This window comes from Strongylocentrotus purpuratus, unplaced genomic scaffold (genome assembly GCF_000002235.5).
Source record: "Strongylocentrotus purpuratus isolate Spur 01 unplaced genomic scaffold, Spur_5.0 spur5_scaffold_10, whole genome shotgun sequence".
In the NCBI taxonomy this organism is placed as follows: domain Eukaryota; kingdom Metazoa; phylum Echinodermata; class Echinoidea; order Camarodonta; family Strongylocentrotidae; genus Strongylocentrotus; species Strongylocentrotus purpuratus.
The window spans coordinates 4074548-4098137 of NW_022145595.1; the positions used below are offsets into that span (position 1 = coordinate 4074548).

The 23590-nt window shown below is 37.7% G+C and overlaps 2 protein-coding genes across 8 annotated transcripts in view; one reads left to right on the forward strand and one right to left on the reverse strand.

Moving 5' to 3' along the window:
- Window positions 1-4961, forward strand: part of LOC585077 (cGMP-dependent protein kinase 1) — a 113109-nt gene extending 108148 nt beyond the window's left edge. For all 7 annotated transcript variants that reach the window (XM_030979249.1, XM_030979250.1, XM_030979248.1 and 4 more), the window contains 3 exons: window positions 948-1133; window positions 1648-1714; window positions 2044-4961. In XM_030979249.1, coding sequence (XP_030835109.1) covers window positions 948-1133; window positions 1648-1714; window positions 2044-2139 — 349 coding nt within the window. In that variant the 3' untranslated portion in view covers window positions 2140-4961. The remainder of the gene's footprint in view (window positions 1-947; window positions 1134-1647; window positions 1715-2043) is intronic.
- A 2184-nt stretch (window positions 4962-7145) lies between these two features.
- Window positions 7146-23499, reverse strand: LOC585058 (gamma-butyrobetaine dioxygenase). Its single transcript, XM_030979256.1, has 8 exons — window positions 23181-23499; window positions 15638-15906; window positions 14207-14479; window positions 12632-12729; window positions 12006-12111; window positions 10190-10401; window positions 9594-9760; window positions 7146-7896 (listed from the first exon to the last, which is right to left on the reverse strand). Exons 1-8 carry the CDS (start codon window positions 23314-23316, stop codon window positions 7730-7732), a joined length of 1428 nt encoding a protein of 475 aa, XP_030835116.1. The 5' UTR covers window positions 23317-23499; the 3' UTR covers window positions 7146-7729.
- Between the last annotated feature and the right edge of the window lie 91 nt (window positions 23500-23590).

The following is a 23590-nucleotide window of genomic DNA, read 5'->3' on the forward strand; positions in this document are numbered from 1 at the left end:
CAAGAATAGGGTGAAACTTTAGGAGTTAAAATGAAACCTGGAAGTCATACCGACAAAAAAACTGCTACAAACAAATTCGGACGATTAGTAAACTGCTGTGTATAATGTCAAGTGTGCGATTCTTAAATGTTGCTTAGCTACCATGTAGTTTCTTGACCAGTCGCCTAAACAAATAACAGTCATAACAAATTACAGCTAAAACGAATCATGTTAGAAAAATCATGTCATTTCATGACAGTAAGGATGCGCTAATATCATTACAAATTTATTAAAAAGCTTTTGGAAAACATGTTTGTAACTTTTGGAATTGGGAGAGCATCACAATCATGGTAGACGTGATGAGTATGATGGTCAAGGAAAGATTACTTCCGGGGACTGGCGTGGACTCACCATCCCAATCGGCCATGTAAGGGCTTTAGAGGATAGGCTGACCTGACCTTTTAGGGGCGTCTAATAACGCCTGCTCGTCTGAAATTTAATTTCAGTTTATTTTTGTTAGAGATGTTTTTGTTATGGTATCTATTACACAGTCGTACTACTGACTTTACTCTGACAAAGTCTGGTGTATAGGACAGATTTGGATTTGTGTTCAATCAACCCGACTTTTCAGGGGCTCTGGGGCTAAACCCTACAAATACAGTGACTACCCTTTTGCACATGACCTATATGGTTTGAGTAATTTTAAGGATAAGGATATATTTATTAATTTCTGCATTTAATTTAATTCATTGTTCTTATCAAAAAATTGTTTCCATCTTTCGTGATTTGTTCCTACATTCATCTGCATGTATTTGTCTTTCGTAAAAAATAACAATTTGATAAATGAATGTTAAAAAAAGAAAAGAAATATGTATTGGAAAACGTTTGGCGTAGCCTTGATGAAGTGACACTGTCTGGAAATTTTCCCAGACTTCAACACCATTTAAATAATTCTCTTTGATCCACAGTCCGCCATTCACTGCCAATGATCCCATGAAGACATACAACGTTATTCTAAAGGGTATCGACATGGTCGAGTTTCCACGGAAGATTCCTCGTAGTGCTGGTAACCTTATCAAGCGACTCTGTCGGGACAATCCAGGCGAGAGAATCGGCTACCAGAAGAATGGCATTAGTGATATCAAGAAGCACAAGTGAGTTGTTTTTAATTTTTATCTGTGCATTAATCCAAAATGTATTCCTCATTTTTTTTTACTTCAACCTTCCATTTCCATATTATTATTTCATTTTCTCTTTGTATAAATGCTCCGTTTAGTTTCGTAAGCTTAAATACCTTTCACACTTTATATATGTACATGTATTCTGTATATAAACGGCTGTAATCCCAACTTATCCCAGACAATTTCCATTACTATATTTTTCAGTATCTTTGATGTTAATTTTTGTTAATTTTCTGTGCATTATGTCCATGTTGCTTCAAAATAAAAAATTTATACAGAATTTAAATGAATTGAATTGTTTTAATATTGCTTTTCATATTCTCCTTTTTTCTTTACATATTTTTTGTTTACTCTTTTTATCATTTTTATCTCACGTAACTAGTCTCTTTATCAGACTCTATTTCCACCTTGTCCACTTTTAACGGCTTTAAAAAACATCTAAGAGTCGACTGCCATTACTTAAAAACTTTCTTATTTTCTTTTTCAGATGGTTCCAAGGTTTTGACTGGGAAGGTCTCAGGAAGCAAGAAATTGCCGCCCCTCTTCCTCCAAAGGTTGGTATGGTGGCCTAACTGGTTAATTTATTGGGGCAGGGGCGCTAGGTGGGGGCCGGGGGAGGGGCGCACACTCGGCTGTGCCATTCCCCGATCATGCATACCTTTAGTACATTATGACATCTCTTTCATCTCTTTGAAATGGCAGTCTGCATGTAGGGAATTATGCAATTATGCACGGGCATGAAATATCGCCCATAATTATTTCCATACTACCCTTAATAATTATATTTTGTTTCACACTGTGTTTTTTTAAATAGTGTGCTTTTTTCTACGATTGGTCCACTTTCAGATTTTTAAAATCGCATTGTTTCTTCTTTATTTATCAGGTGAAAGGCTCAAGCGACTGCAGCAACTTCGACAGCTACCCGAAAGATGTCGATATCCCGGCCGATGAAACGTCGGGATGGGACGAACACTTTTAAACGCGAGCCGAAACCCGCCCGAAGGCTAACGGAACCCCATCCGATTAAACGACGGATAGGGCCGAATCATAGAGCTATAGCTCTATGGGCCAAACACATCTAAACGCGCATCGGAACAATGCGATGATTGTCGAAGCCCTATATCAATGGAGACTAAAGTAATGGCCGAAGGTTGCCGAAGCCGGATAGGATGACTGGGAGAAAAAGGACGAAAACTTCTGGAAAAAGCCCCTTTCCACCGAGACAAATTTGGCAAAATCAGGGCTGTATGAAAATATTCTTATCCTGGAGAAAGCAGACAAATGATGATTTAGATGGCGAGTACCAAGCCAATATTCAAAGATAGATGTACGCATAACGTACGGAAGGAAATTCTCTTCGAGACGTACCAAGTGGGAAGACGTATATATTGACCAGATCCAATGTATGAACATTGGATAAACAACTTGTCGCCAGCAGGATGCGCAGAGACGAATGTACTTTCAACTCGGTGAATGCAACAGTGTTCATCTATTTTACGGCGAATTGTGGAATGAACAATTGTCATACTATTGACTTTTATTTCCTAAACTTCTTGATGAAAGTGTTGTACTTTGGATATATTAGCTAAGAAAAAGACAGATGTACATATATTCACTCACAGATACACAGTGCCAATGGCGTGAATGGAATCAATAAATGTTACTTATTATATCCAGCTACATGTAACAATGTGTATTTACAGACTACATGCATATATCTGGTTGTTGAATTTTAACAGCATTGAATAAATTCTTATTGATGGATTAGTCGAACGAGGAGCATGTGATGGATCGCTCCATTAGTTACCATGGAAACATAAGCAAGCGCCATGGTTATGTTGCCATGGAAAACACTCCACAGAGAGTATTGAAATTATTATTGTAAGGGTAGCAACTTACATCATGCCAGCGATTGTAGGCCTACTAGGCTGTTACTACGGTGTTTACCTTATCAAACGATTTGATTAGGAAAAATACAATTTTCAAAAAGATGTACTTAGGAAGACTAAGTTTATACATATACATGTATATTTAAGGATACTTAAATAGTAGTTTATTATCGATACATGTATTTGTAAAGTAGGATTATATGTGAATATCAATTTGAGATACGAACAAGTATACATATATATATATGTTAGTAATTCGGATGGTTTGCAGCGAGTCTACGCATTATGCGCTAGATTATGTTTTAGAGATAAGCCTGACATAGAAAATACAATAGATTTAAAATTTCATCCCAAATCATTTGTTTTCTATATGGCCTTATCATTTTCCGCACAAACAACGTGCTAGCATTAACATTCACACAAGGAATCTTACGCTGGTATAAGCTTTAAACTTTACGCAGTGTAAATGTCATAGAAGAAACAGGGCCTTTTAAAACGTTTCTTATTGTATTTATGATTACTACTATACGAGCACTTGTAAATATGGCTTTGTATATATTTATTACTGAGAGATGCATTCTACTATTATGGCGACATTTTATATTTAATAGCCTTATCATATTTTATTTGTGCGGGTAAACGACAAATTGAAAGAAAAGAAAGTATGTTACCATGTTTCAATCGTGTCTGATTGGGTTTTAATGCAAGTATTTGATTAGGTAGTCTTATAATGGATGTCAATTTTTTGTTTGACCAAATATCTCCTCATATAATTATTGTTGATTTATTGATATTATTTGAAAAGTGAATATTAACCATGGAAATGTGATTGAGTAGGCCTAAAAATTCAAGATGAATAAAACAGGTTATTTTAAATGATACAATTGTAACATTTTGATTAAAAGTAATTATACTTTAATTTTGAAAAACCAAAGTGTTTTACTTGATATGAAAATTATTATAAAACCATGTGCACGTATCTCAATTCTAGAATGATTACATGATAAAAAAGGAACATTTTTTTACTGTTTTTTTTTTCTTCATTTGATTGTTAACTCAAAAGGGTTAATTAAAACAAAAACTAAATTATTGTTCGGTCATTTTGATATTCAAACGTGTCTGTTCGCATATTGTGAAGATAAGAATGATTTGATTATGCATAAAAAAAGGGTGTATTTCGCATTACTTTTTAAAGCTACCATCCACACAGGTTATTATGAATAATATACATTCGGTATTTCTAATTTTTGTTTAATCAAAGAAACATTCGATTTCTTATCATGTATACTATCATTAATTTTTCGGGTCATGTTTCTAATATCGCAATTAGCAATCTGTGATACTCACATAAGACTATAACGATCATACAATCGACTTCATGAATCAATTTATGTCATTGTAAATAATATATTGATAAATGTCAAATGTGTGCTAAAATATGGATGAGGATAAGAGGACACAATCTCTTCAATTTGTTTATAATTTACTGAAGAACTTATTTTACAGCGGGATATTATTATTTCAATTAGCAGCTATCGGAATCAGAAATTATACTAGCACTACGAGGCATTATCGGGGCAAAATATATTTATTGTATGACAAATTATATGTAGTGAATAGTGACAAACTTTGAATGGTATAATTATCATTACTGAAATTTAATGGATGTATAATTATGATGATGCAAAATTTTGTATAAATCACTTCCTTTTTTCAATTTCGAACAAAAGAGAACAAACGTTTTCTGAAAATATTATTTGATTTGAAAATGATATGAATTGATAATTGGAAATTTTTAGGAGAATAATAATGGAATATGTATTAAACATGTAAGGGGGTGTTTTGTATCTGGATATCAACTAATCTGTAACATTAAAGAAAATATATGGACATGTTTTCGCTGTTCTATAAATTTGCGTCACGTTTGCCAACTGTTTGCGTAATTTGAAGTATAAAAGTTGATGCAGCACAAGAAACTCGATATCGAGCACACAAAGAAAAGGCAGAATGATGCCTTATCCACAAGACCACTGTGCTTCACTGTTATTAACTTGTTCGGTTCAAGATGTTAACACTTTCTGATGTTAATGACTTTAAAAAATATGCTGATAAACTACTTGTACTCCTTTGTTGAGGAGGTGGGGGAGGCCCCTAAAAAAAAGGACAAATCAATATGAAGAAAAAAAATGCTTAAATAACACGAGGTAGAAAGGCATAGCCGGGAATCGAACCGTGTACATCTGCATTGTGAAGCGATGTCTTATCCACAAGACCACTGTGCTTCACTGTTATTAACTTGTTTGGTTCAAGATGTTAACACTTTCTGATGTTAATAACTTTAACAAAAATGCTGATAAACTAATTTTACTCCTTTGTTGAGGAAGAGGGGGAGACCCCTAAACAAAAAAAGAGAAGGACAATCTTATATGATGAAAAAAAAACATGATTAAAAAACACGAGGTAGAAAGGCATAGCCGGGAATCGAACCGAGTACATCTGCATTGTGAAGCGATGTCTTATCCACATGACCAGTGTGCTTCACTGATATTAACTTGTTCGGTTCAAGGTGTTAACACTTTCTGATGTTAATGAGTTGAGTTTGAGTTTGAGTTTGTAGTTTATTATCCAAACAAAAGTACATCAATATAACAATCAAATGTGAATAGTTATATATATATATATATATATATATATATATATATATGTATATATATATCTCTCTTCTGCTATTCAGTACAATAACATACATGTACCTACTTATATTAAAAATTAAAAGAAAAAACAACCTTGATGAAATATGACAATTTCTCTAAGTAAAATATATAATTATTATTACATTCAGTGTCGGCTTTTTACAATTTTATGTATCGACCTGCCTTGGGAATAATTAAGGCACCTATTATAGGAAGGGCATGTCCTTACAGAGCTCTGTATTCGGCTGCAATTAAACTAGTTTGATTCGAATTTATTTCCGCATAAAAAGAAGTACAATAATCGAAACATTACATAATGTACATACATATACCATACAAGATAAACGGCCGGATGGCCCTACTAATGGTATTTAACACCAAAATACCATACTTTTTCACTGTATACATCCCTTTTGTCGGAAACGGTTTCATACATACTAGCCTAGGCCAGTTTATAGTGTGAACAACCCAAAGACCAAATACTCTTCTTACATTTAAACCAGGCGCAGGGTTAAAGCTTTCGTTCAAAATCGGGTTTAACTAAAGAAGTTCCAATTTTTTACCTTTTTTTTTTTTTATAGAAAATCATGATTCTGATTTTAGACCCATCGTGAGGTTTTATAAATTGAGTTAGTAGAAAACGGACCTTACAATTTATAATTACAATTTTGTCGCGGAACACATTATTACATTAGGAGTGTGTGCGTGGAATGGGTAAATGAAACTGATAAATGAGGATCATCTCTTTCTTATATTTACATTTCGTTCTGTCAATAAAGTTAGAAATAAACAAATTACTACTTGCGTTACAATGCCTAACGCATGCATCATCATGATTTGTATGTAGCCTTATAGACGCTAAAATGTCAAACAAGCATTTTTTTCCCTCTTCTTCTTAAAAAACAAACACGAACGAACAGATATCCTCATCAAATATTGACATTTCTTTGGCAAGTAAAATACTATAAAAACAGCCTATCAATTATACGACATCTAATTAGACAATATAGGCGTATACATAAAACCTAAGTAAATAATTTCGTGCGGTTTGAAACCAACGAAGGTCTAAAATTTGTGTAAAGACCCCATTGGACCGCTTTCTTATTTTTGTATTCTTAGTTGACGTCATTACAAAAGCATCATGCAACAAATCTATAGAAAAAAAAACGAGGAAAGAATTATTTGAAAATGTCCTTTTCAATAAACTATATGACAAACATGCATTTCATATGTGGCACATAAATAGCTTAAATAAACCAAATAAGGCGGTGGTAAGTAAACCGGAGGTTGGACAAATGTTAAATATCGTGTCAGAATCTTTATTTTTTAAAGTTTTTTTTTGTTCAATGTTTGTCACTCCTGACAACAGTCTCACATAACGATGTATATGTATGTATGTATGTATATCGATGTATATCATAACTATGTTTATTAAGCAAATTCTAAATTTTTCTATATATCTTCAATGATAAACGGTGCCATGATGTTAATATGTTTTGTGCCTCTTCATATTAACCACAGTCATTTGTCCCTATTATTAACCCCTTTTTTGGTTTTAAATCATTACTATGAGTAAACACACCAAAAATATCTCCAATGAGTTTAATTTGCAAGGTTTTTTGCCAATAATATACTGACCAATATCATATTACAATAACTTCACTTTGAAGACAATACCCTTCAACTCAAGTATTTAATAGTTTACTTGGTCATAAAATTAGTTTTGCTTTACAGTACGCACATAAATACACATCCCATAAACTTTAAAGGGAAATGGTTAGTGAAATACACATAAACCTTCAATAAGAATGATAACAAAAATATATCTATACCGCATTACGAAAGGCCTATAAGAATCAGAGATATTTAGCATACATGAAGCTATAGAAGATAAGATTTAAAAGCATTCCTTATCAGGTCAGTTATCAAATAAAATGACATCTTTTTGTCAATTGATGTTAACAAATCTATAATAATACTTTCAAGTTTATTCCAAATTTTCACTGGGAGATTTCTTAAGTACACGCAGTTTCGAGAGAACACAGTCCCACTCAACAAAGCAGGTCTGTAGGTGGCGCTCCACACTTCCGATATCTGTTGAAAAAGCACTACGCCCGTGCAGCATTCGATGATTGTTAAACGTAAGGATATCACCTGCAGACGAAAATCAAAGGAACAGAGAGAAAAATAGAAAAAACATGATCGAAAAGAAATCAAAATAAAAGATCTGAATAACCTAGTGCCGTCTACCTTTTAAAATTTTCGAACAGTATTTTTTAAAAAGAACATTAATCCGAATATAATATGATAATACGATATTAAATAAATAAATATTAAAATTGCCCGTAAGCTAGGCTGCGATCATATTCAGTGTATTTTCTTATCCTTTTTTTTATGAGAGAAAGTTGACTTTTATCCGCATAATTGGGACCGCCTAACTGGGACCGCAAAACTTGGACCGCCCAACTGGGACCGCCTAACCGGGACCGCATAACTGGAAACGCCTAACTGGGACCGCATAACTGGGATGACAATCCACTGGAGCATAAGACACCACCCGCCCGCCCCGCCCCCAATAGTCGTCAACCCCGACCCCTCTGCCCATCACATCGTTTTGAACAGTGGTAAATGAATAACAACAATATGGCGTCCATTCCTATTAAACAGGTAACATGTTTATTTCTCATAAACTATAAAATACTAGTGATCAGAATATCAATTAACTTGTCACACATGGAATTATCTGTTTAATATCCCAAATATAGACTGGGGTAAAATTTTCTTAGTTCCTGTTAGGTCATGTTTATCTACACGGATCCGTAATTTTCAGTTTAAGATACTAAATCGTATAGTTGGTGTTAATAAATATCTTAGATTATTAAATATTTCGCAGTCAGACCTATGTTCATTTTGTTATAGCTCCGTGGAATCTATAGAACATTTATTTTGGGATTGCCCAATCGTTAGAAGGTTTATTGCGGATGTCCAACATTTCATTTTAGAGGATAAAGTTACTTTGAATAAAATTAATTTCATATTTGGGTTTTATGGAAACGTTGGAGTTCAATTTAATTTTATTATTTTATATGCCAAATACTATATATTTTCCAGCAAATGCAAAAAAAGCGTACTCTCACTAAATTCTTTTAAATGCATGTTAAGGTATTATCGTTCTCTTGAACAATACATTTATGTTAAAAATAACAAATTTGTATCATTTGATAATAGGTGGAAAAACATTGTGTTGCTTAAAAAAGAAATATTTGTCTTGTATAATCGGCTATATTCTTGTTGTTGATTCTATTGGTTATATTATGTATGTATATTCATATATGTTCTGTTATGTTTTGTAAAGTCGAAAGCATTATTGAATAAAGATTATTTTATTAAAGAAAGAAAAAAAAGAACTGTTCACACAGTGTGACATATCCCAATGCTTAATGACACAAGTTTTTGACCTAACAAGTTTGATCAAACCGGTATGTTGTTCGAAATTTGCTGCGGAGACAACTGTATACCCTGCGCTTTTTTTGTGTGGAAAGAATGGGGTTAGGGTCAGGATGGTAATTGGGCTTTAGGGTTAAGTATTATTTAGTGTTGGAGCCAGCCCGGGGGGGGGGGGGGAGTTAGTCGTTCGATTAGCGTAGCAAATACCACGCAGTAATAATCGCAGGAGTTTGTGTCTTTATACATTTACAACATGAATTTTAGACTTCGACAGCTGAGTTGTTTGTATTAGACCAATAAATATTTGTTTTCCCTGATACTAAATATAATTATGACCTCAGTGCAAATTGAGTCAATAAACAACCTACACGGCAGGTACTTTGATATAAATAAATCGTCAGTACCTGCTTTCATTTTGTATTTGAATACGTTATCATCTCGCAGAAGGATCTTGTTGAAGGCCTTTATTGCAGAGAACATAGGTATGACGTCATCAACTGGGACACGGAATAGAGAGGCGTGGTATATCTCGTTGAAGGTGATCTGTTTCAGCTGGCCTAATGCATCCAATCTGAGAAAAATACGATGGAAATGAAGTTGGTAACTAATATTAAACTTGAATTAAAGTACATTTTCACAAGTAATTGACTGGTATTCTATTTAATTAGTGGATGACTTGTGAGGTAGTAAAATGATAAGCTCTGATATGCTTGATAACAGCTTTGCTAACTTACAAAATTACACTATGGTATTTTTTATAAAAACAAAGGAGGGGTGGGGGGTCGCCCCTTATGACCAACGTATAATTAAGATTGTTTACGACTTTGATATTAATTTGTAGCCTACCTCATCACCTCCATCTGTAGATATCAGGAAGGGAAAGAAGCAACTTTTCCAGAAGTAACTTTTCTGTTAAATTTCTTTGTAAAAAGGGGGTCGCCCCCATAATCAGGGTTACTGAAATAACTTCACTCAAACCCTAAAGATATTTCCAGCTTACCTAATCAATGGGTGTCTAGCGTGATGATAAAAGCCTTGCTGAGTTATCTTCTTGTTGACTGATATGGCGACATGTTCTATCTCGTGTTTGGTAAGCATATTGAAAGCGTCGTGGTGATCCGTCTTCAACTCCATGGCGGCTTTGAACCCGTCGATGAGCAGGCTGTCGCCGCCCACCGTGGATGTGTTCTTGATGCAATGGAAGAGGGCCACCTGTCCAAGTTAAAGAGAGTTAAGGTCTTATCACTTTGATCATTCCAAATCTGTATTATCCCGCCCCCACCCCCTCCCCCTCCCACCCCCTCTCCGGGAACGGAGGGATCGCATTCATGTTCCCAGAATCTTCAGTAATGGGGTACTTTTCAGGCAACAAAGTCAGGCTCGTAATACACAAAAATTCGGCCTGTATTAACTTTACACACCGGACTTAAGGGGCGCTTTCAAAGCATGGACTGTCCATGTTCAAAGGGAGGAAACATGCATACGCGTACCCTAAATAGTAAATACCACTGAGTAGGAGGGGAGGGGATGTATTATACAGTATTTTAGAATGTCTTCTAATTTCTAGTTTCTTTCCCAATGTAATGGCATAACTAGTACTTAACGTGGTCAACTTCACTGTCCCTCTGATAGGACGTTAAATGGAGGCTCCGTGTAGAGGAGACTCACCATCTTTGCATGTTAAGAACCCGCTGCACCACCTGCACACCCCAAATCAGTTAAAACTAGGAGGAGAGACCCATGCATGGGTTTATACAGTGATTCAGTTCGCTTTCCGCCTCTCAGGCACAGGTAATGCCAAATACTTAACAATCAAAATAAATATTTGGGTTGGAAGTATATCTTACACCATGATTTGAGCTAGCAAATCATATAACACTTGGAAATGACACATAAGGATAATATCAACTTGGAATAAAACATTAGTAATTATTGCCATTCAAACTACATTTCAGGACCTAAAGTAGTTCCTTTTTTCGAGTAACATTTTTTCTTCAATATTGGGAATGTTATTAATGCTAGCTGAATTGTTCATCCTCTGGTTATCAAGTATTAGAAGAAAAAACAATCGATACATTCCTGAACAGGACATTTTTTCGATTGTATAGTTTTTCTTATTAACACACCACCTGAGGCACTTGTTGCTTATGCACCACCTGTTAGTAGTGTGTGGACAATATTAGCAACAAATCTACAGGTGCCGTTGTCGAGTGGTTAAACCGCCGGACTCTCGATCACAAGGTCCGCGGTTCGAGACCAGCCGCTGCACTAATATCCTTTGGCAAGACATTGATCTACATTTGCCACACTCAACCCAGGTGATGTAAATGAGTACCTGGCAGGAATATTCTTTGAAATGCTAGAGCGCCGCAATGGAAGCATAGCTAACGTCGGGGGTAATAATCTCCAAGTTTGGAAGCGCTTAGTGATTCTAAAAATTAAGCGCTATATAAAAACTGAGTATTATTAATATTATTATTAAATCTCACTCTTTCCACCTCTACGTAAAGTGGATCTCGCAAAGTAGCCATGGAATTTCACAGGGGCTTCATTCTCTCAACGTGTGTGTTAATGCGAACATGAGGATCTAGCTATCTACAACAACCCCCACCCAACAACAAAATAAAAATGACTTTTACCACCCATACCTCCAGGGGGGCATTTCACAAAACTTGTCATCAGTGACTAATGACAATTTTTGTTATAAGCTACTGAAATCCTTGCTTCTGATTGGTTAGCAGCTGATTTGTCACTGAATGTTGTTATTTTTCATTGAAAAAAGGCTGTGTGAAACGCCCCCAGGTCTCAGGACTTACCCCGGGAGGGCTGACGTAGTAAGAGAAGTCTGTATGAGGCATGAGATAGCCGTTAGAAAACCCCAGCATGTCGCCACCTTCAACCACCATGACGTCACTGTGTGTGCTGCCAGGGAGGGGGGGGGGGGGTAGAAACAGATTCAGAGAAAAAGAGTTGATATTTTCCCCAAAAATTTACATGATTATGCAATATTTTCAACATATGACAGCCCTAAATTATTATTTTAAAAAGAAGTTCATCATTATGAAGCCAGCGAATTAATACCGATATTCCTTATCCTTCCATTGGTCAGTTCTTACACTCATAACAACAATCTATTTCTTTCTTTAATCACGTTTGCAAAAGTGGTTATAATACATCTTTCAGAAATATCGGGAATGCGTATTTGCAGTATTCAAGATAAATTATTCTACAGTTTATTTTAGAACCCATTTCTCGTACTCGATGAAAATATGCGTTTTATTTCATGTTTTAAGATAAATCTTAAAATGAGAGGGAGCACTACACAATAATTGTTTAATGCTTCGCCATGAGAGCCTTTAATAATTGAGCTTCTTGTGAGCCCAGGTGAAATGGGGGGGGGGGGGGGCGGGGCGTAGAGGGCTACTTGGGAACTGTCTCTTACCCAAAAGTACTAGGTGTGATGTATCCGACGCGATCAGCCAGTTTATGAATCTGATGGGACATTTTTGGAGCGTTCTTAACAAGCGATATTCCAAGCACCTGAGTAGAAACAGAAAATTCAAATTATTGATAGTATATATACGGAGACCTTCAAGATTGAAATGAAGCCATTATGATCCGTACTTTGTAGAGTCTAGTTCAAGAAAACGAACACTTGGATCTCGGTCTATCTTCCTTTAACTTTGAAAAACTAGACGGAATTTAGACCGAGTTTAAACTTGTAAAGTACTAATCCAAAAAATAACTATTTTCCAAGGACCGTTTCTGTGGAACACTCTTCCTCATTACATTCATAATTCTGCTATTGTAAATTTATTTAAACGTAGGTATAACAAAAAAAAAAATCTTTTGGGTAAATTGCAATGATCTTTTGAATTCAAGACATATTTTATTTGTTTGTTTGTATGTATGTTTGTGTATTGTATAATGTTTAGTAACGAATATATTTCATATTTTTATTATAAAAAATGGTCAACCTTTATATAAGGATTGTGTTTCCGTTCAGGTTGTAACCTATTCCGTTTATTTTATGTCCTTGTCCAATATGTTCGTGATGTGTATTTTATGTTATAAAGCTGATTGTTATACGAAATGTTGTCTTTTTAACTGAATGAAATAAAATTGAATTGAATTGAATTGTATTCAAATCAGCATCAGGTTTCACTTTTAATATATAACCAACCAAAGATTACCTGTCGTTTAGAAAAACAAAATAAAACACGTTTTTATTCAACGTGCACCGAGCAGACAATACTAAGTTTCTGAAAATCGTTCAATGTTTAATATTTGACAATAACCAAGATCAATCATCATATGCCATAATTATCAGGACCGTCAAAACACGATATTGTGTATGTTAAGATACACGCAATATGAAAATGAAATGGCTTATTCTCAGGCTATGATTATGATATATTCGCCAGTTTATTCAAGTTTACTTAAGTTTAGAATCCCAGCGTGCGACCCAATCTCAGCCAACTTATTCTTATTTTGCAATTTAATTTACTTTTACATCATTTTATGTTTTGTTTTTAAATAAGATTTTCCAGATACTGAAGAAGTATCACCATCCACTCTCCCATTGATTTGACAACACAATCATCAACGTAGCATCTTGCTAGATCATTAAAAGCAGATTTGCTTTAATCTTAAAATAGGTCATTTTTGTTAAATGTGACCAAATTTATGCATATGCCTTTGTGAAGCCCCTTGATACGATTCATTTCATTTACCTCTTACGACAAAAATTTATCTCAATAGTCAGAATTCAAATTGTATACTTAGTTGTTGCTAGGTAAAACAAACAATAGGGCTTGTTTTACATAACAAGACGTAATATATCCGATTTGCATTAAAATGTATTCTGATTATTGAAATACAATCATTTGTAACAGGTGAATAAAATTGTCCGTATTGAGGCATTATACATTTGCTTACAGTGCCAAAATGGCATGTTTAGAACAATTTCATTTAGGATTGCTACTAGGGTTAACGTTCTCTATTTAGCTAGTCTCACCTTTATTTCGGAGAGCCAATCCAAAAGCGCTTCATCCGACTGCATCAGTTCATCGAATTCAAACGTCCTGAGACGACTCGACGACATGACGTCGGACCCCCAGAGATCGAGCTTGGCGTCGGCCACGGGATCGCGGTCGGACTGGTCGAAACGGTTACATCGAAGCCAGTTACTGGGGACACTGGTCATGTGGCCATCGCTCCATTTGATGGCAAGCACCTGACCGTCTTGGGTGATGGAGACGACGTCGGCTTGGATGTCCAGATCGAGATGCTGTTATATAACGAGGAGAACTCATCTCTAGGTAACTAATATCAAGAGCCTGTAGCCCCATATGACTAATTTTGGGCAAACTTTACGTCGCATGCGGGGGGGGGGTGGCTAGTTCTTTATGTTTTTGACAAAATAATAATAAAAATTATGTATAACGTTTTACTCGCTTGGTTTGATCTATCTTAAAATTAAAAAAAATGAAAACCAAAGGTCACGCAATTAAGTGACATCGGGATGAGTCAAGAAGCCTCATCGATACAGGCCTGGCACAGTCGCCCTGAGAGAGATTCGTCGCTACCAGAAGAGTACTGAGCTTCTCATCCGAAACCGATGAACACGTCCCACTGGAAACTGGAGCCCTGCACGGGATGACCCCCCCCCCCTCCCACGCCAAAACATTGCCCATACGCCTATTGTGAATACGCCCTAACAAATAGTTTTTACCGATAGTTCCACCACAGAATGATACCAATGGAATGATACCCATGGACAAATTTAGCAAGAAACATGACTGCAAAGTGAGATGACATGATGTAGATTCGTTACCATGGCTTCAAAAGGGCAAAACAAAATGACTAAACCACATTTAAAATTGCATCGTCTAGTCTGAGACGCTTCAAGGTGTTGAGGTAGGACAAATTAAAGAAGAAACAAACTGAGTATGTTTTCTTTTGTCTCGATTTGGTCTATTTGATCAATTTGGCCATCTCGTCGATCAATTGACTCCTCCTCCTCTTCCTCCTCCTCCACCACCCCCACTACCTCCTCTTCCTCCTCCTCCACCACCACCACCACTACCTCCTCCTCCTTCTCCTCTTCCTCCACCTTTTTATCCACCTTTTTCTCCTCCTCCACCTCCTCCACCTCCTCCTCCTCCTCCTCCTCCTCCTCATCCTCCTCCTCCACCTCCTCCTCCTTCTCCTCCTCCTCCTCATCCTCATCCTCCACCTCCTCCTCCTCCTCCTCCTCCTCCTCCTCCTCCTCCTCCTCCTCCACCTCCTCCCCCTCCTCATCCTTCTCCTCCACCTCCTCCTCCTCCTCCTCCTCCCCCTCCTCCTCCTCATCCTCATCCTCCTCCTCCACCTCCTCCTCATCCTCATCCTCCTCCCATCCTCCAACCGACATTCAAAATGAGTTAGCAACGCCCTACATACTCACCTGTGTATACTTAAGTTTGCCGTGAGCTCCTTTACTGTAGCACCCTTCACAGTGACAATTACTCTTGAGCCAGACATTGGGGTACCTCTGACTGTCCCCGTCCTCCCATTGGACAACCACCATTTTGGCATCCGGGTCCTTGCTGACGTCAGTGATGGGAATCGACCTCGACCAGTTGTGGTCGGCGTAGAGGGCAGCGTGATCGTCGAACGCGGAGCTCGCTGGCTGGGCACATCGCGAACTAGTGGTCGTTATCTTTCTTGATGGAACTTACGAATACAAGACGAAAAAACACATAATGATGGTGATGATTCACAGCATTTACATATCGCCATATTTCTGTCAAAATTATTCAAAGGCACAGGCAAAGTCTGTATTCATATTTTGTGGATAAGAAAGAAAAAAATTAGATTTTTAGGTGACATTTCCTGCCAAGCAAACATTATTTACACCTAAATTTGTTGCGCTGTAGAGGCACATTTTATCATAATTAATTTTTTCTTAAGATATTACTCATTCTATTTTGTGGGGAGAGGGGGGGGGGGGGGTATGTACCCCTTGTGTCCCATGGATCTGCCATTAGTTACAAATATGTTAACTTTATTGAAATCAAAGTTATTGATTTAGTATACACCCTTTTGGATTATCTTTGATATTGAAGTAGATACAGAAATAAAATCAAAATAGGTAACAAAGTAAACATTGATTTTTTTTTCTCCAATAAATTCGATTGATCTGATTTACTTTGCACCACTCCTCAAGATCAAACATCATAAATCAAGATGTTATCATGGAAAATCGAGCACTAATACCGATATTTTTATTTATCTGCTGTCCTATCTGCTGTCGCTGCCCTATAGAGTGATGAAGTGTGACGTCATTAAAAAAAAATCTATTTTGGGAATTTCTCAATTTTTTCATTTCGTTGACAATCAGCCGTAAACGAAAGACTTCATGCATGGCTGATTGTCAACGAAACGGAGTTAAGTCTGCATGTTGCTATGGCAGGCACCCAGTGAAAACGAATTCGTTTGATAAAATTATGGAAATGCAAGCGCTACTTTCAGTGGCGGATCCAGGGGGGCCGGGGGCCCGGCCCCCCCCCCTTGAGAAAAAAACATGTAAAAACACGTGATTTTTATCTTTTTGGGGGGTTGGCCCCCCCCCCCCTGGCGCTCAAGGGGGGGGGGGTGCAAATTGAAAAATTTTCGAGGACCAAAAAAAAAAATGTGCTCACTACCCCCCCCCCCCCCCCCCCCACTGAGCGACTTTTCGGCAGGGTCACACCGGCGCGATTTTCAAATTTTCGGGAGCAAAAAAAAATTAAAAGTTGGGCCCCCTCCCTGGATCCGCGCCTGACTACTTTAAACAAACAGAACTTTGTCAGTGCTTGCTCATTTTTCCTGATTGAGGTGTCATATGAAAGGGCAGAACCTCAACTTTCTAGAAATGTGATTTTCTCTTAGAAATTCAGATACCGTCCGCCAAAGGACTTTTTGGTTTTCTCTCTTCAAAATAATTTTAATCACTCATGCGTGAAATATGCATCAAATGAAAGAGGAGGATCTAAGCTTTCCAAATATGTGTCATTTATTAATTATAAATGTAACTAAGTTATGATAAAACATCGATAATTCTCGGTTTTGTCTTTTCTGGGACGCACTATATACATGTCAATTGTAAATGTTATTCACTTATATTTAAAAAAAAAAAAAACTTAAACAAATCTGGAGGTAATTTTACTGGAACACACACACACGCACACACACACGCTCACATAGTCACAGTGGTCGTGAGTTTGCCAAATATCAGCATGATCGTAAAATCCTACTACAAAGATAAAGCATTATCATATCAATAAATTTAGAAAAGAACACAAGTTCTGTTATCAATCTTTTTAGTATCTTAAGTTTATTTGCTAGACTGGCATTGTTCTATTGTGGGCTGTAGCATATACAAAGAACTGAGAGGAAAAAAAAGAAATTTAAAATACAAAGCTAAGAATTAAACTGAAAGAAAGAAAAACAACCAGATAACGCTTGATTTCAAACTCACAAGCGTATCACTACAGTTCAGTTCATACGTGAAGGTAAGTAAGCATGATAAGCGCAAAGTAGACGACACTAAAACAAATCCACCTTTGGTCAGCCTCGTTAGATTATTTGTATAAATGGAAACATGGGCTACGATTGCAATTCAACGTCCCCCCCCCGTCCCTTGCTCTCTCAGGAAACCAGGCATGTAGGGGCTACCCCTTGGAATTCGGAGCTGACCTCTCAAACAGCAATTCAGCAATTCACAAATCATGAAATCATGCTTTTTGTTAAGTACCAAGGATGGGACAGATGACAGATTACCATTGCATTTTACCAACAATGGCACAATTTTGAACAACGCGATCAATACGAAAGCAATAATTAAGCCAGGTCACGGTTGCATTCTGAGCATGAGCAGATAAAGGTCATTGCAGACCAAATTGTTAAATACACGGAGACAAAATACTTTAATCATTATTTATTTATGTACAAGCGGTGCGTTCCATTATACACAGGTCGAAGTATTCTTTGAAAAGGGTAAACAAAGGCTATTTATGTAGCACCTCCCTCGCTGTAGGAGTGAATATTTCAAAACGTACAAAGTGGGACCTCTTCATGTTTTGAAGATCTGTGGATATTCGAGGTCATTTGGGACATGTGTTAATAATTTAACTTCTTTACCAAAGAATTAGTGGAATTCTAACCACCCTTTTAAGCATTGTAGTACGAATATCATTTTAAGAATCGACATGAATCTTACTTCATGTCCGAAGTTCTTAGCTACAGTCGTACCTTTAAGTTGATACCCATTAAATGGTAATTTTACACCTTTTACAAGGTTTTTTTGTACCGAATAGCCATTTTCATGATGTAATGAAATTAAATGCACAAACCTTTAAGTGCCTCGTTATGAACTATTTCATTCACGTGTTACATTACGTGTTAAGGTAGGACAAGCCATAATGTTTGTCCTACCTAGCAACAGTTAATGTATACAATTCGCATTCTGACCATTGAAATACAAATATTTATAAAAGGTAAATGAAATCATTCATAACATGCACAGTTAAAATTTTTGTGAACAAGTTGTTTAAAAGTTTAAACAACTCTTGATTAACGGGTGACCTGATCTGAGAGTTGTTTAAAATGTTAAGCATCTCGAGTTGTTTAAAGTTTAAACACTTAGTTGATCAACATTTTGAACAACTTGTTTAAAATCACAATTTAAACAACTAGTGTTGTTTAAAGACGGTTGTTTAAAAAGGAGCTGTTGTTCAGTGGGGGTTGTTTACACCAACTGGGTTGTTTAAAGAAAGTTGTTTAAAAAGGAGCTGTTGTTCAGTGGGGGTTGTTTACACCAACTGGGTTGTTTAAAGAAGTTGTTTAAAAAGGAGCTGTTGTTCAGTGGGGATTGTTTACACCAACTGGGTTGTTTAAAGAAAGTTGTTTAAAAAGGAGCTGTTGTTCAGTGGGGGTTGTTTACACCAACTGGGTTGTTTAAAGAAAGTTGTTTAAAAAAGAGCTCTTGTTCAGTGGGGGTTGTTTACAACAAAAGGGTTGTATAATGGGGTATAATTTGGGTTTGATACTCTGAATAAGTGCACCACTACTTCTTGGTCTCTATATAGGTATATGAAGACTAACAATATGGTAGGGTAATTCTGCAATTCATGAATTAGCGCCAAAACAGTGCCCATTTTGCATGAGCGCGCATGCACGCACGTATAAACTGCATATATAGGGATGCATCATGCATGCAATCTCTATGGCAAGGAAATTTAGCACACGTTATAACCGAGTGCGCGATCAGTGCCGCACTGCATGACGCGACGATTTTAAGTCTACCTATATTCTGACATTTGCGTACAGATACTGAAAATTGTAACTGTGAACTTACGTTATAAGTTAAAAACTTCAAATTGGTTAATAGAAAAGTGATTTCAATTAAGCCATTGAATTCCCAGTCACTTAGAAGCGCGTCGGTAGCTTGGTCGGCCATGATGTGTGTTGTGTTGTGGGTTGGAAAGTAAAAACTATTAAGCTAAATAAATGTAAGTATAGAGACAAACAAAATGGAGCCTGCAGAAACACGTGTGGTTGCTTTGGTAGTTTAATCCAGACTCAATGTCCATGTGCTTTTACATATGTATCAATCTGTGTAGTCAACAGAAGACCCTTGCATATACTTGCATTGTGTGTATGCATCTAATATGAATAACAATGAGCTGTGCCTAAACGGCTGCACTGCATTTCTAAGTTAATTTCATGTTAATTTTCATGTTAATTTCAATCAGGCGCGGATCCAGGATTTCTTAGGGGGGGGGGGGCCAAATTTGAAATTATGCGAGCCAAATATTGGTACGTAATGCGGGGGGGGGGGGGGGGGGGGGGTCGGTGCAGGGGGGGGGCGAGTTTCCCCCTCCCAAGCTTTGACGTTTCATTATATTATTAGAGAAAGAAGACGATTCCTTGTACCGTTCTCAAAAATAATTCTGGTCTGAATTTAGTTTTTACCCTCCCGCGCGAAGCGCGGAAAATTTTACGATTTATTAAATTATTAGAGAAAGAAGACGATTCGTTGTAGAGTTCTCGACTCTTAATCCTCGTCTGAATTCAGGTTCCCCCCTCCCCCTCCTGCGCGAAGCGCGGAAGCTTTGACGTTATATTAAACTATTAAAGAAAGAAGACGATTCGTTCTACCGTTCTCGACCTTTTATCCTCGTCTGATTTCAGTCCCCCCCCCCACCCCTCCCGCGCGAAGCGCGGAAGCTTTTACGTTTCATTAAATTATTAGAGAAAGAAGACGATTCGTTGTAGAGTTCTCGACTCTTAATCCTTGTCTAAATTCAGTCCCCCCCCCCTCCCCCTCCTGCGCGAAGCGCGGAAGCTTTGACGTTTTATTAAATTATTAGATAAAAAAGACGATGCGTTGTACCGTTCTCGAAAATAATCCTCATCGGAATTTAGTTCCCCCTCCATCCCGCGCGAAGCGCAGAAGCTTTTACCTTTCATTAAATCATTAAAGATTCGTAATACCGTTCTCGCCTTTGAATCCTCGTCTGAATTCAGTCCCCCCCCCCCCCACCTCCCCTCCTGCGCGAGGCTTTGACGTTTTATTATTAGAGAAAGAAGACGATTCGTTGCACTGTTCTCGACTCTTAATCCTTGTCTAAATTCAGTCCCCCCCCATCCCCCTCCTGCTTTGCTTTGACGTTTTATTAAACTATTAAAGAAAGAAGACGATTCGTTGTACCGTTCTCGACTCTTAATCCTTGCCTAAAATCAGTCCCCCCCCCCTTCCCCCTCCTGCGCGAAGCGCGGAAGCTTGTAATCTTTATTTAATCATTAGAGAAGAAGACGATTCGTTGTACCGTTCTCGAAAATAATCCTCATCGGAATTTAGTTCCCCCTCCATCCCGCGCGAAGCGCAGAAGCTTTTACCTTTCATTAAATCATTAAAGATTCGTATTACCGTTCTCGCCTTTGAATCCTCGTCTGAATTCAGCCCCCCCCCCCCCACCTCCCCTCCTGCGCGAGGCTTTGACGTTTTATTATTAGAGAAAGAAAACGATGCGTTGTACCGTTCTCTATACTCTTAATCCTTGTCTGAATTTCCAAGATGTTCTTTGTCTGCTCCTTTTTCTTCCTACGCCCTATTCCGATTGGGGGGACCGCCCCCTCCCCCCCCCCCCCCTGGCTACGCGCCTGCGGTCAGATAAACACATCTTGATACCTTGTCCGACCCCGCAAGCTCAGGGGTTTAAGGCAATTAATAACGGTCAGATAAGCATTCAGGGGCCCGCCTTAGGGCCCCTGGTGGGGTCGAGGCGGCGGAGCCGGCCCCGGAAGCTCAGGGGTTTTAGGCGTTTAATTAAGGTCAGATGAGCATATTTTTGTGTATACCTTATTATTTTGTGACACTGCCAGGTCACTATTTGGCGTGGGGTCCAGGGGGCGGAGCCCCCAAAAATCAGGGGTTTTAGGCATTAAATTACCGTCAGATGATCATCTAAGGGCCCGCAGTAGGGCCCTAGATGGAATCCAGGGGGCAAAGCCCCCGGAAGCTCAGGGGTTTTAGGCATTTAATCACGGTCAGATGAGCATATTTTGATGCCTCATTATTTTGTTAACACTGGCAGTTAACTATTCTTACTTTCTTGCTCTCATTCTATTCTATTTCTCTTGAATATACTTTTTCAAGAAAAGTGGGGGGGGGGGGGGGGCTCGAGGCTCTCGATCCCCGCCGTACCTCGGGCCCTGACATGTAGGAATCTCAAGAATCATATTTTTTGCCTGGCTGTAAATTTAGGAATTTGTCATTTTCCAACAAACACATACAAACGTATAATTTACTAAAAAGTGAGGAAAAAATTTCGGAAATTATGTCATTTCAGCATTATTTGTCATCCACCGTTGTGGAATTAGAAATAAACCACGTTTGAATTTGATTTCCCCAAGCCTCTCCCCCCCCCCCTCTATCAGTACGCCAGTATCTCCTCTTTTCCTTTTTTCTCTCCCTTTCCTTCCTTCTCTCTTATTTTTTTTGATTGGGGGGGGGGGGGGGGGTTAACAGCCTGGGAGGCAAGGCCCTTTCGGCCCCCCCCCCCCGATCTCCTTCTTCCCCCTTTTCTTTTCTTTTTCCTCTTCTTTCTTTCCCTTTTTCTCCTTTTTCCCTTTCCTTTCTATTCCTTTCTTCTCTTTTTTTTTTTTTTTTGCGGGGGGGGGGGGGGGGCAAGGCCCGCTCGCCCCCCCCCCCCCTGGATCCGCGCCTGATTTCAATTGCATGTTAGTTTCAAGGAACCTGTTTCTAAACATAACAATGTGAAATAAAGCTTTTGGCCAGCGCGCACTTTACTGGCACGAGACACATGACGTCATATGTAAACAACACTAAAAGCTCTCGTATAGTAAATATAGCAGTCATTAAATTTTAAACAACGAATGTTTAACAAAATTACTTTCGTTTCGAGCAACATTGTTTACAATTTGTTCAACTGTTGTTTAAGATAGTGTACAACTGTAAGTGGACATCACTTTTTTTTAAGCAGCGTTTTTACTGTGTGGTACTTAACAAACATTTATGCTTTACATTTGATTACATTACGAAAATGGTCTATTCAAAACTTTGAAAATCAATGTGCACTGCATTGCACTGATACCGCTATCGGTGCTATATAAGTAAGCTTTTCATAAGCACTAGTGTTAAACAACATACACTGGGTTACTGGGTATAAAAAGAGAAAGAAAGAAATGTTTGACGCTTTTGTTCATTGTGGACTTAATATGTCAAAAAGTGACAGTCTAACCCAATTATCAGACCGTTATTTTAATAATAGCTTTCAAAGAAATTTCATACAACTTAACTCCATGTTACACCATTCATCTTTACGATTTAAAAACTTCATTTTGAAACGAGTTTTATTAATGATCAAAGTTTCAAATGTTGTTTTATAACACCTGCCAACACCATAATAAAGAAGTGGAATCTCTCACATATAGTTGCTTACTTTTCGCCGTTTTTCTTAGAGTTATGCAACCCGATGGTCTCGGCGTGTTTGTGACGAGGCATCCTGAAAATCGGTGAAACAGTGGACTGACTTCAGAGGACACCAGTCGACTGGCTAGAAACCTTGCAGAATGCATTATTGTTCTCCTTCTTCTATAATGTCAGTAAAACAATTCAATCTAGCTGCCCCTTGAAAAGTAGTCTCGCAGAGACGTCCGGTTTGTTTCGTACAAACACAATCCTAAACAGTTATCAGTTGCTGCATTAAGAGATAGATCGAGACCGTGACACAACACAAAAACAAGTAGGGCTTGAGTTTGATTGTGTATTCCTGAAGGGCTTGTATACGATTAAAAGGTAAACACCCATTGACAGCGCACTTTGTAACCAGTCATTTAGATGGATTCCAAG